Source organism: Bufo gargarizans, chromosome 4 (assembly GCF_014858855.1).
Source record: "Bufo gargarizans isolate SCDJY-AF-19 chromosome 4, ASM1485885v1, whole genome shotgun sequence".
NCBI lineage: Eukaryota > Metazoa > Chordata > Amphibia > Anura > Bufonidae > Bufo > Bufo gargarizans.
The window spans coordinates 184,746,505-184,759,814 of NC_058083.1; the positions used below are offsets into that span (position 1 = coordinate 184,746,505).

At 45.8% G+C, this 13,310-nt stretch overlaps 1 protein-coding gene across 2 annotated transcripts in view; it reads right to left on the reverse strand.

Annotated features, from left to right (window-relative positions):
- Positions 1 to 5,898: 5,898 nt before the first annotated feature.
- The window catches only part of SERPINI2 (serpin family I member 2), an 85,172-nt gene continuing 77,760 nt past the window's right edge, over positions 5,899 to 13,310 (reverse strand). For both annotated transcript variants that reach the window (XM_044291943.1, XM_044291942.1), the window contains exon 9: positions 5,899 to 6,091. In XM_044291943.1, coding sequence (XP_044147878.1) covers positions 6,015 to 6,091 — 77 coding nt within the window. In that variant the 3' untranslated portion in view covers positions 5,899 to 6,014. The remainder of the gene's footprint in view (positions 6,092 to 13,310) is intronic.

Genomic DNA, 13,310 nt, shown 5'->3' on the forward strand with positions numbered 1-13,310 from the left:
CATACAGATGGTAACACAGTCTTTTAGATCACAGCTTTACAAGCAGGATTATTCCACAAGATGGCAGGTATTGGTTATGCAAGATACTCAGAGGGTAAATCCACAATACACTCAGAATCAGGTTGTACCTTTCCTCAGAAATAGCGTACACTGTTCTTTCTAGAACTCCTGTCTGGCTTTCTATCCCAAGGCCCGGATGCCTAAATGGTGGCTTAAATCCTTGGTATATCTGTATATCTTCCTCTCGTATTAAATCCTTGCTTTGCTTTCTAATGCCTCTGCCCATCAGTGTTACTTATCTTTGTTGGAAATATCCTTACTTGAATGGTGAAGGGCTGTGGGTTTCTCCCAGGAGGTTCTGTCCTGCTACTGGGGTATCTCAACTGAGCTATGCTTAGCCTCAGGAGCTTCAGGCTGACGAGGTAACTCCTCTAGTCCCCTGGAATGAACTACCTCTCCCCTGTCTGGGCCTGGACATTTATACTAGGGGCTCCCTATCTCCCTCTAGTGTCTGGGATGTCTAACTACACCCAACTAGGCCTGCTATTGCATCATACAGGGGAACATTGCATATAAAAACACATTAGAAAATACATTAAATGCACAATTAAATATAACATTTCTGTCCCTTGTGAGTAGGAGTAACGCCCACACCAATTGACCCTTGTGTAGTGCCCACCCCTACCTAGTGGGACACTACATACCCCCACGCTATGACGTTGCCCGTCCTCGGCGCAACATAAAAGGGGCCCTGCCCACCTGGATACTGCACCTGTAATAGAAAAATAATGCAAAGCAGGAAAATACATCTACATTTGCGAAAAATACATTATATGTATATATCAGGCAGTTCCACTGGCTAAGGAGCAAGTTCGGTGAAAAGGGGCGTCGTTCTCTTCTCTCAGGATCATGTAAGGGAACAGGGGCGCTGACCTGGCACAGCGTATCAATAAATACCAGGATAGTCCATAATAGAACAGTAGAAGAAAAATGTAAAACAATTTAAAAGTTCTTGGAGGCTCAAAGAACAAACATGAGTCCGTACCCAGGTTCCTTTCTTATCTGAAGCAGGTATCAAAGACAGCTAGGTTGGAGGTATAGGATCACAGTGGCTCGCATACGGTGGAGTCCATCTCTGGGCACATTTCTTTAAAGTAATAGCAAAATCTCAGAGGCTCTGGTGCATTAGAGTCTATCCCTGGGCGCATTCTTTTCAATTCGAGTTGCATAATAAAAATGACAGCACATAAAATAGTCCACATTATTTAAATGGCATACATATAAAAATAAGTTCTGTAATACTCTTAATCAACATGAAAAGGGGGTGAAAGGGTTAAAGGTGCAACATTCACAAAATAGGTACAACTGGGATTCTTCTTCACTCTGAGAAAGCAGGCAGGAGGTCCTGTAAACAATATGGCCTTGCTGCACTTGGTATTTCAGTGGTTTGCCGCCTCCACTGAGCCGTGGGTAACTGGCAGCAGCAACAGGGGGCCAAAACAACGAAGGACTCCTGTCCTGAAAGGGTTAAATCCTCTTTGATAGGGTCCCTTGGAAAAATAAATCAAATCAAGGGCCTAGCAGGCCAATTCACAGGGGCAAGTCAAATCCACTAGGCATCTCAGTGGTGCTCCCTGGCTCCATTTGTAGACTGGGCCTGTACTGAGGATCAACAGGCGGATGTGCCCACAACACAGTATTGGGGGGCAACTGCAGCATGAATGGACCCCTAATAGGTATTGGCCCCATAGGCCTAGTGGTGATCATGGTGGCTGACCGCACCGGTGCAGGCATGACAATAGTGGGCTGCTGCACTGGCCTGGGTACCGCTGCTGCAAACGGTCCGGTGGGTTCCTGGACGACTAGCTCTGTGCGCCGGTGCACAGCGTAGGAAGACCTCACCACGGGTGCTGACACTAACGAGGGCCGGCTGGAAGGGACAGGTACTCTCACCTCAGACCCGGAGATGGTCCGAGTCCTTAAGTCCTTTTTCTTTCAGGTCAGATGGAGTCTGAATCCTGGCGGAGGCAATCTGGCGCAGCTCCCGTAGTTTCTTCTCCAGCCGCACGATCTGGTCGTCCAGGCTTTCGGAGTCGGGGTCGCTGTCCTCCGCTGTCGCCGCTGGTACTTGTACCGGAGTTGGCGCATCCTGCGCAGCCGCTGCAGGTTCAGGTGAGGCGTCCGCTTTTCTTCCTCTTCGGATGTTGTCCAGGGCAGCATGGAATCTCTCGGCATCTTGCAGTTCACGGACAGTTTTCTCCCTGCGAGGCAGCTCAGGTGAGGGCCATGGGCTTACCCTCTTCTCCACCACTGTTGGTTGCCAAAAGACGTTCGGGCCAATGAAGGAGCCCCGTTCTTGAAAGGCGTGATGGGCCGGTTCTGGAGAGCACACAGGTTCGCGCTCGCAGCCAGGGTGGTCCTCATCAAGGTTTAAGTCCTCCGTTTTCTTTTTAGGACGGGACACGGCAGTGGTGTAGGGGCCTCGCAGGCCCTCGGCAGGGGTGAACTCTACTTCCTCTCCCTCGCGGAGGTTATGCAGATGCTCTGGGAGGTAGCTCCGCTTGACGGACCTCCGATTAACATATAAGTCTCTGCCGGTAATATAGTCCTTTATGAAACCGAAGCCTCGGTCCTTGTCAAAGGCCACAACAACCCCATTCTCCTTTCCAGGCGGGGTTGGGTGTCAGTGTGGCTGGAAAAAGTCTCTCCAAGAGCCATAGTAGGTCTCCGGTTGCGTCCTCGGTGGCGGGCAGGCGGGTCTCTCTGGTCCCGGAGAGTAGGCCGGTGGAGCGTCCTCTTGCTCTACACCAACAATGTTCATCTTTAACAGATCAGGCGCAGACATCCCAGCAGAGCAGTCTTCACTCTTCAACATGCTCGATCCTTCTCTGGAGAGCGACAGGGTGGCGCCAACAATTTCAGACAGATCCTCCCATTGCACTGGGAGGTCGCCCCCCCAGGTACTCCAGTATGGGGGAGGCGGAGTCCATTTCAGCAGACATGCAAATGTCCAGACAGGGCGGTGGCGCCGACATATAGCCTTCCCGCACTTTTCAGCAGAAGGCGCCAATTTTTACCGCCAAGCGGTGGCTTAAATAAGCAGAAAACAGTCCAAACAATATAATCTTCACACCGCAATTATCACAGTTCACTTTGGCCCAGCAATTTTCAATAAAGCAATTAGGGCTTGTCACTTTAAGGCAATAAACAGCACACAGTTTTTGTATCCGCAATAGCGCAGGAATGTTCATATCCTGTTCGTGACACCAATTTATGCAACACGCCAGACCTGCAGGGTATAGCGAAGTGAGGTCACGGTTATGGGCAATCGAGGGTTGCTCACTGTATTGGAGAACCCTGGGCAGGCATGTAGCAGTGAAGGAGAGGTAGACACGGTTCCTCTGGGGCACACTCTGTATGTAGGGACCAGGCCTGATGGTGGATGAGGTGCCCTGGATGTTACAGGTCTTTTGAGTGCCTGGGGCAAGGTCCCTTTTGGATTTGTGACGCCAGTGCCTGTAACGGTGGCACACCGGTGTATAGTTGGAATAAGTTAGGTACACAGGTGGTATAGTGAACCAAACGTTGCTTTACTTAACAGTCCAACTTTGTACATACAGATGGTAACACAGTCTCTTAGATCACAGCTTTACAAGCAGGATTATTCCACAAGATGGCAGGTATTGGTTATGCAAGATACGCAGAGGGTAAATCCACAATGCACTCAGAATCAGGTTGTACCTTTCCTCAGTACTAGCGTACACTGTTCTTTCTAGAACTCCTGTCTGGCTTTCTATCCCAAGGCCCGGATGCCTAAATGGTGGCTTAAATCCTTGGTATGTCTATATATCTTCCTCTCGTATTAAATCCTTGCTTTGCTTTCTAATGCCTCTGCCCATCAGTGTTACTTATCTTTGTTGGAAATATCCTTACTTGAATGGTGAAGGGCTGTGGGTTTCTCCCAGGAGGTTCTGTCCTGCTACTGGGGTATCTCAACTGAGCTAAGCTTAGCCTCAGGAGCTTCAGGCTGACGAGGTAACTCCTCTAGTCCCCTGGAATGAACTACCTCTCCCCTGTCTGGGCCTGGACATTTATACTAGGGGCTCCCTATCTCCCTCTAGTGTCTGGGATGTCTAACTACACCCAACTAGGCCTGCTATTGCATCATATAGGGGAACATTGCATATAAAAACACATTAGAAAATACATTAAATGCACAATTAAATATAACACTTCTGTTCCTTGTGAGTAGGAGTAACGCGCACACCAATTAAACCTTGTGTAGTGCCCACCCCTACCTAGTGGGACACTACATGTCATAGAATGGCATTCATCACCATCATTAAAGGGGTTGTCTTACTTCAGTAAATGCCATTTATCATGCAGACCATTGGGGTCATTTATCAAACTGGTGCCCATAGCAGCCAATCAGATTCCTCCCTTCATTTTTCACAGCTCCTAAGCCAGTTCCTTTTCATACCAGTTTGATTAATTACCCAAAAGTTAATACAAGGCACTTACTAATGTATTGTGATTGTCCATATTGCCTCCTTTCCTGGTTTGATTCATTTTTCCCATCACATTATACACTGCTCGTTACCATGGTTACAACCACCCTGCATTCCAGCAACAGTGCCTGTGCTTGCACACTATAGGAAAAGACGCCGGCCTCTTTGCTGGTTGGGACTGCTGGAGACAGCATAGGAGGCAATATGGACAAACACAATACATTAGTAAGTGCCTTGTATTAACTTTGTCTGCATGATAAATGCCATTTGCGGAAGTGGGAAAACCCTTAAAAAATGTATCTGCACATAAATGTAATTTTTTTCCGTCTTCATTCTGGAAATGACGTGTGCATACCGTGTCTGTATGTCCGCATGGCCGTTCCACGAAAAAATAGAACATGTCCTATTATTGTCCGCATTGGGGCCGGCCATTCCATTCCGCAAAATGCGGAATACACGCGGCCGCTATCCGTGTTTTGAGGAACTGCAAAACACCCAATGATTGTGTGATAGAGTCGCTAACGTAGACTTTCTTTTTAGACTTTTTTTTTACGTATGTCAAGATTTTTTATAATCTCGGACAGAACAGTGCGAAGTGTGAAAATATAAGGAAGGTACGTGAAGACCGGCTCCTGTTCAGTGTATTCCTGGCTGTGGAATCAGGTTCTTGGACAGAGTTTCCTCGACAGGCCTAAATACATGTATTATTAAAGAGGCAGCTGAGGAGCTGTGGCAACTTACACACCCAAAACCAGTCAAGGTCAAGTTAAAGACTCCTTCCCCTGACGAAGTGTGCTTGTTCATGCGGAGGAGCTTTTGATTAGGATTTGGGTGTGCAAGGCGGCTGTGTTCTTCCGTTGTGGATGAATAAACACGTCTGAATTACAATAGTTCAGATAAGAGCAATGATCTGTTCTCACCACGGACTTGCCCACAGTTTAGAATCCTGGATGTAAGTCACGTGGCATTACCTGCTGATGACTTACCTCGGTACTGATGGACCAGAGACAGGGGTCCGCAACCGCCGGCACTACGGCTATTGGGAAACCTTAACTCCCAGCATGCTCCATTTATGTCTATATGAGTTCAAAGAATAGCCAAATATGCATGCTGGGAGTTGTAGTTTCACAACAGCCGGAGTGCCAGAGGTTTCCATTCTTTTCTTGTTTGTCAGCTGATCGCGGTGCATGTTTACACAGGGCAACGATCCTACCACCCTTGGATTGTCCCGTGCAAAAGGACCTTATTTCTGGCGCTATTGTTATTCCAACCCCTGTGCGATAAGGTATCAGCACTGAAAACCACCGCAGGTGAAAACACTACAAAAGTATTCAATTATATGATTAAAACATAATTATTTGTCTCTACAAAAAAAAACGTAACTCATGACATGCTGATAATTTCATGGTGTTCTTTACTAGAGAGCAGCTGATAACAGCCAGTATTATGAATGGTAGCTCGTGTGGTGCTGCGCCGCGCGTCCTAGGAATCTGGGCGTTTATCTTGCTATAGTGACTCCACGTCTCGTCTTCTCGCATCGCCTTCATCTGGATTTGTCACCTTCCCCATAAATAGAATTGATCCTAGGAGAGTAAACAATCCATTAGAGGACGGCAGGAAGATCAAGAGACAATGGGAATCAATAGGCGGCCTTGTTTTTACTATTACAGACCGTCATTGCATTGAAAGGTGTCAGTACTGCAATGGATGGCGGTTCTATCCAGTGGTCTTATAACCATCACTTTGGCTTCATATTTCACAGTTACCAAGTACTTTGACTTCTAGGACTTTCAGCATTGTCTGATAAATGCTCTATGTGCGGGGAAGATATAGATCTTCAATTAATTTCACATATTTAAAAGGTTATGCACTACTGGATTTTCCATGAAATAATACATTAACCCGCTCACCCCGTCCTCACATTCTGCAGCGGTAAGCATGAGATATTACCTACGGTTATGATAGCCATTGCCCCGTGCTAACAATAAATCAGCTCTTCTGGAGCACTTTGTCACTGAAAGTTGCAAGTGACATTTTCATAGATCTTCAACTGTCAAGTGTAAAATTCATGAACATGTCACGTTTTAGATGAGCCGTGTCGGCCTATAGCAGAAGAGTATTAACTCCTATGGGTAATAGAAGAGGACACAAAATATTCATCATTTACAAAGTAAACCATACCTGATGCAGTACCATTACTTGCCACTAGATGTCTGGACATTGTCATTACAAACTTGTACAGCTTGACCTATGTTCTGTTTGGATCAACGACTGATCTAACATCATTAATGGCGCCCACACATGGGGTGGCTTGGTCGTGTGATCCGCATGCAGGGAACTTCTAATTGGCGGGTCTCACCTGTACTGGCTGTTTATTTCCGGACTACACCTGTACTTACCATCTGAAACAATGGCAAGCCACATGTGGATGCCGCAGCCTGGCTGCATCGTGTATGGATACCCTAAAGGCGTTTTTCTGGGATAGGTTAATGATTGAAGACTCCCTCCATTATTTAGAAAGCATGTCTTCATACTGCTGTTAGTCCCACTTAGCGTATTTTATCAATGTGTCTGGAGTGTTTGCTGGCGCCGATGATACTGGGCCAGTATGCCCCCATTATACCAAAAAAAATGTTAACTTAACCCTGATCCTGCACATGCCCCTTAAGTGGACGAGCCAGGGACAGCCTATGAGCTTCTCCTACAAGTACAAGGGAACCCACATTTTTTCAGTGAGGGTCATTTATCAAACACCCGCATTTTATATGGGTATTTAATATCCCCTGCACATTCTCCTCTGGCTGTCCGTGCGCCTAGATTGAAAACTACTCCAGTCCCTGAGTGGAGTAGTTTTTAAAGCTTTTTTTCAAGGCGTAAATGATAGTAAATTCTTCACCTCCACTATGCCCCACCCTGGCCCTGACACTCCACATTGGCAAGAATTGCGTAAAAACACCGTGCAACAAAGCATTTAAAAGGTTCCGAAGGTTTTTACGCCAAAAACTATTTGTATATTATTAGTAAATTTGTCATTGGTAAATGACCCCCTCCCATTTCCCCCCTCCCATTTCCCCCCTACCTATGTGTGTACTGCACAGAGCCCCAGAAAGAAAGTGATTCACAGCTTCCAGAAACTGACTTCTATATGATAAGGACTTGTTTTATCGGTAATGCTCATCTGCTTCATGTTCTTCATTTTTCTTTTCTTATATTAGTACGATATTTTGAGGCTTTGGAACCAATTATTAGTTTTCCATAAAGGTATTGACTATTATAGTTCAATTAATTTCAACTTTGAGTGGTTGTCCCATAAGCAATTAGGCAGCAGTGGCTGAGATACTTGTCATCGCTGAACAGGGGAATTCGAATTAACCTCTGTTCCATATTATATTCCACGTATACATCTCATATACAGTTGCAAGAAAAAGTATGTGAACCCTTTGGAATGATATGGATTTCTGCACAAATTGGTCTTAAAATGTGATCTGATCTTCATCTATGTCTGCTTAACCTTAGCAGACATAGATGAATTAAAAGTTACCATGTTTTTATTGAACACACCATGTAAACATTCACAGTGCAGGTGGAAAAAGTATGTGAACCCCTAGACTAATGACATCTCCAAGAGCTAATTGGAGTGAGGTGTCAGCCAACTGGTCCAATCAATGAGATGAGATTGGAGGTGTTGGTTACAGCTGCCCTGCCCTATAAAAACACACAACAGATCTGGGTTTGCTTTTCACAAGAAGCATTGCCTGACATTAATGATGCCTCGCACAAAAGATCTCTCAGAAGACCTACGATTAAGAATTGTTGACTTGCATAAAGCTGGAAAGGGTTATAAAAGTATTTCCAAAAGCCTTGCTGTTCATCAGTCCACAGTAAGACAAATTGTCTATAAATGGAGAAAGTTCAGCACTGCTGCTACTCTCCCTAGGAGTGGCCGTCCTGTAAAGATGACTGCAAGAGCACAGCGCAGACTGCTCAATGAGGTGAAGAATCCTAGAGTGTCAGCTAAAGACTTACAAAAGTCTCTGGCATATGCTAACATCCCTGTTAGCGAATCTATGATATGTAAAACACTAAACAAGAATGGATTTTATGGGAGGATACCACAGAGGAAGCCACTGCTGTCCAAAAAAAACATTGCTGCACGTTTCAGTTTACACAAGAGCACCTGGATGTTCCACAGCAGTACTGGCAAAATATTCTGTGGACAGATGAAACCAAAGTTGAGTTGTTTGGAAGAAACACACAACACTATGTGTGGAGAAAAAGAGGTACAGCACACCAACATCAAAACCTCATCCCAACTGTGAAGTATGGTGGTGGGGGCATCATGGTTTGGGGCTGCTTTGCAGCATCAGAGTCTGGACGGATTGCTATCAAGACATTTTGCAGGAGAACTTAAAGGGAGTCTTTCACCTAATCTGAGCGTTTTAGACCGCTCAGATCAGGTTATAGACTCTTTAACCCTCATTACGATCATACTTTTCTCTTATGTGTCCCTCGCCCAGATAATGAAAATAACACTTTTTAAACTTATGCAAATTACCTTCTGAAGGTGCCCAGGGGCGGCGTTACTGGGCGATGTGCCCAGAAAAACACACCTCCAGCCGGCGGACGTCGGCGAGCGGCACCAGAGGACGGCGGGCTGGGAACTGGCCCGCACCTGCGCACTGCTCTGCCCATTATGGGCAGAGGAACATCCTTTCATATTGCGCATGCGCCGGCCGGCTGTCTTTAGTTGGCCGGCGCATGCGCAATATGAAAAGCTGTTCATCTGCCCATAATGGGCAGAGCAGTGCGCAGGTGCGGGCCAGTTCCCAGCCCGCCGTCCTCTGGTGCCGCTCGTGACGTCCGCCGGCTGGAGGTGTGTTTTTCTGGGCACATCGCCCAGTAACGCCGCCCCTGGGCACCTTCAGAAGGTAATTTGCATAAGTTTAAAAAGTGTTATTTTCATTATCTGGGCGAGGGACACATAAGAGAAAGGTATGATCGTAATGAGGGTTAAAGAGTCTATAACCTGATCTGAGCGGTCTAAAACGCTCAGATTAGGTGAAAGACTCTCTTTAAGGCCATCTGTCCACCAGCTGAAGCTCAACAGAAAATGGGTGTTGCAACAGGACAACGACCCAAAGCATAGAAGTAAATTAACAACAGAATGGCTTAAACAGAAGAAAATACACCTTCTGGAGTGGCCCAGTCAGAGTCCTGACCTCAACCCGATTGAGATGCTGTGGCATGACCTCAAGAAAGCGATTCACACCAGACATCCCAAGAATATTGCTGAACCGAAACAGTTCTGTAAAGAGGAATGGTCAAGAATTACTCCTGACCGTTGTGCACGTCTGATCTGCAACTACAGGAAACGTTTGGTGGAAGTTATTGCTGCCAAAGGAGGTTCAACCAGTTATTAAATCCAAGGGTTCACATACTTTTTCCACCTGCACTGTGAATGTTTACATGATGTGTTCAATAAAAACATGGTAACATTTAATTCTTTGTGTGTTATTAGTTTAAGCAGACTGTGATTGTCTTGTTGTGACTTAGATGAAGATCAGATCACATTTTATGACCAATTTGAACAATTGATGTGCACCATTTTTGTTAAAAAACGTGTGACTTTTGTGCTTTTACGCTGTGTGGTTAGCTAGGAGAGTAGGTTCACAGGTTTAGGCCTCTTGCACATGACCGTGTGCTGGCCGTGCCCGTGCTGCGGTCCGCATGCGGACCCATTCAATTGAATGGGGTCCGCGATCCATCCGTTCTGCAAAAATATAGAACAAGTTCCATTTTTCTGCGGAACGGAACCCCACAGAATCACTCCACAGTGATTCCGTGGGGTTCTGTTCCGTGCTTCCGTTCCACACCGCATCTCCGAATTTGCAGACTCATTCGAATAGGTCCGCATCCATGATGCGAAATGCAAATGGCTGGTGCCCCGTGTATTGCGGAACCGCTGTATGCGGCTTGCAAAACGGCCACGGGAGCACTACGGTCGATGTAGGCCTCTTTTACATGAGCGTATTTGCAATCCGTATATGGTGCGCATTTTGTGTACAGAAATGCTAATGAATAGGGCTTCTTACATTGGCGTATCATTTCTGTCAGTATTTGAAATACGCAGCATGTCTGAGTTTAATGCGTATTTGCTTTCAAATACGCCATTTATAGTCTTTGGTAGTTTACCCAAAATACAGGAAGAACGTAATAAGTATGTAAATCAAGATTAATTACTGAAAAAAATGCTGATGACAATCATCTGTAATCCATGCATATTCTGGAGCCGGAATCCGGACAGATTTCCCTACGCTTATGTGAAAGAGACATGACATGAATTTGGAATTGACTTTTTTTCCCCCGACTTAAAAAACACCAGAATAGCTGCTTGCAGTTTTTATGGCCACTTCTTCAGACATCAAGCTATGTCCTAAAGATGCTGTCTGAGGCTGGGTCTAAACGCAGGCATAAGCAAGTTACAGTCTGATGATGGATAAGTACGTACATTCGAATTTTTTACTGAGAATAAAGGCCAGCGCAGGATTGTTATTCTTGCACAAAGTGCGGTGTATTTTGATAGAATAAAATGTGATGTGAGACTTTGAAGGACATGAGAATAGTATGGCCTGTCAACCTTGAGGTAAACCATTTTATTTGCTATTGTCATTCACTGAGCCATTAACAAACACTGCTGTCAAAATAGCTCCCAGCATATGTAGGAAATAAACTGACTTTGGCTTGCTTTATTCAGATAATGTTTTTATACACTTATTGACGAAATGAATAATGCGCCCAGAAAGAATTGTCGGAAAACTTGGAATGCAGTTATGTCTGAGGCAGATATGTAAATGATTACAGGTACGGTCTGATTAGACACTGGGTCTTGCCACAAGAGGGCATACGTGTTCCCCAATGCAATATAAAAGGGCTCTCAGATGCTACTTTTGGGTAGTGTACCTCTTGGTGAGGGATCGTTGACTGCTAGACATGCCTCTACAATGCACTCGAAGACATTTTGCCCAGTTGGCAGACTTTGAGGGGACTGCTTCATTGGACTGCGACAAGCTAGATAGTCAATCGATGAATTGCCCTCCATCTAGGCAGTTCTGACCTAATTGTTAGGAAGTGTTGGGAGCAATGGTTAGGGTAGGGCACACACTCTTGACGCACAGGTTCTGGACAGCCCAGACAGATTACCAGTAGAGAGGATTGTTTGATCCCCCAACAAGCACGAGCAGCTCCCTCAGTTTCATTTCCCACCATTTATACAGTGGTGGCACCTGCATTACACACCCTTATCTCTGCCTGGATCATTTTCAGGTGCTTAGCAGAAGGAAATTTGGTGAAAACCAGCCACCATCTCCATTATTTGCAGTTTTGTTGTGAGCAACACTGCCCAACTGTTAGTGTGATAACCTGGGGAGCCATCGCATATGACAGAGGGTCACCATTAGTAGTGATACAAGGGACACGAACAGCTCGGTGATATGTGCAGGACACATGTGGCTTCTCGTGGCAGGGCTTCCAACTGGTATGCCAGCTTCAGTAACCTATGAGTGTGCAGGATCTACAGGTTCAGCTGCAACATCTGAGGGTAAATGTGCCACAGGATACCACTTGGAAATGTTATGCCTCCATGACCAACCATATCTCATCTTGTGTTCTGGCGGGAATATAAAAGTTTAACTCCCCGCCCTCACATGCTGAACCCCAAGCAGTGCTTCTGGTCTGACCCGTTGAACACACCCACAAATATAAAAGTTGCCAGGCAAGTACGAAAAGGGAAAAAACGTTACATATGTGTGGGGCACTTTCCAGCATCATACCATATTTTACACTATTTTTGCTGTAAAATATTAACCACAGTCAATTTTGGCCTTGTGGACACAGAGATATTTTCATTTTGCCTCACTGCTTTCCCTGCTTGTTTTTATGTCTGCTCACTTTTATTCAGTAAATGCTTATTTTACGGAATATTTTAATAAATGTTGTGATACAAATTTGCATTTTCAATACATAAAAAAGCAAAGCCCTATACATGTTCCAAGTCAGCATGAATACCCAAATATTTGTGAATGTTCACATCGTTTGGGGACAAACACAAAATATTAACACATTTTCTTCTTATGTAACATGATAGATAACTTTTCAGAATGTGAACTATTATCTCATCACTATATAATTGGAAACACTTGAACAAGGGGTTAACTGAGGGCAGTGTTCAATAATAAAAGGTAGAAACAATAGGGACGGTTATAACTTTTCAGGCTGCTGGGCTGGCACAGACATAAGGGGGCTGCTGGGCTGGCACAGACATAAGGGGGGCTGCTGGCACATAAGGGGGATACTGGCTACTGGCACATAAGGGGGGCTGCTGGCACATAAGGGGGGTTTCTGGCACAGACATAAGGGGGGCTGCTGGCACATTAGGGGGGTTGCTGGCACAAAGGGGGGATACTGGCTACTGGCACATAAGGGAGGTTACTGGATACTGGCACAAAAGGGGGGCTTCTGGCACAGACATAAGGGGGCTGCTGGCACAGACATAAGGGGGGCTGCTGGCACATAAGGGGGGATACTGGCTACTGGCACATAAGGGGGGCTGCTGGCACATAAGGGGGGTTACTGGCTAATGGCACATAAGGGGGTTGCTGGCACAGACATAAGGTGGGCTGCTGGCACATAAGGGGGGCTTCTGGAACAGACATAAGAGGGTCTGCTGGCACATAAGGGGGGCTACTCGCGCATAAGGGGGATACTGGCTACTGGCACATAAGGGGGGCTGCTGGCACATAAGGA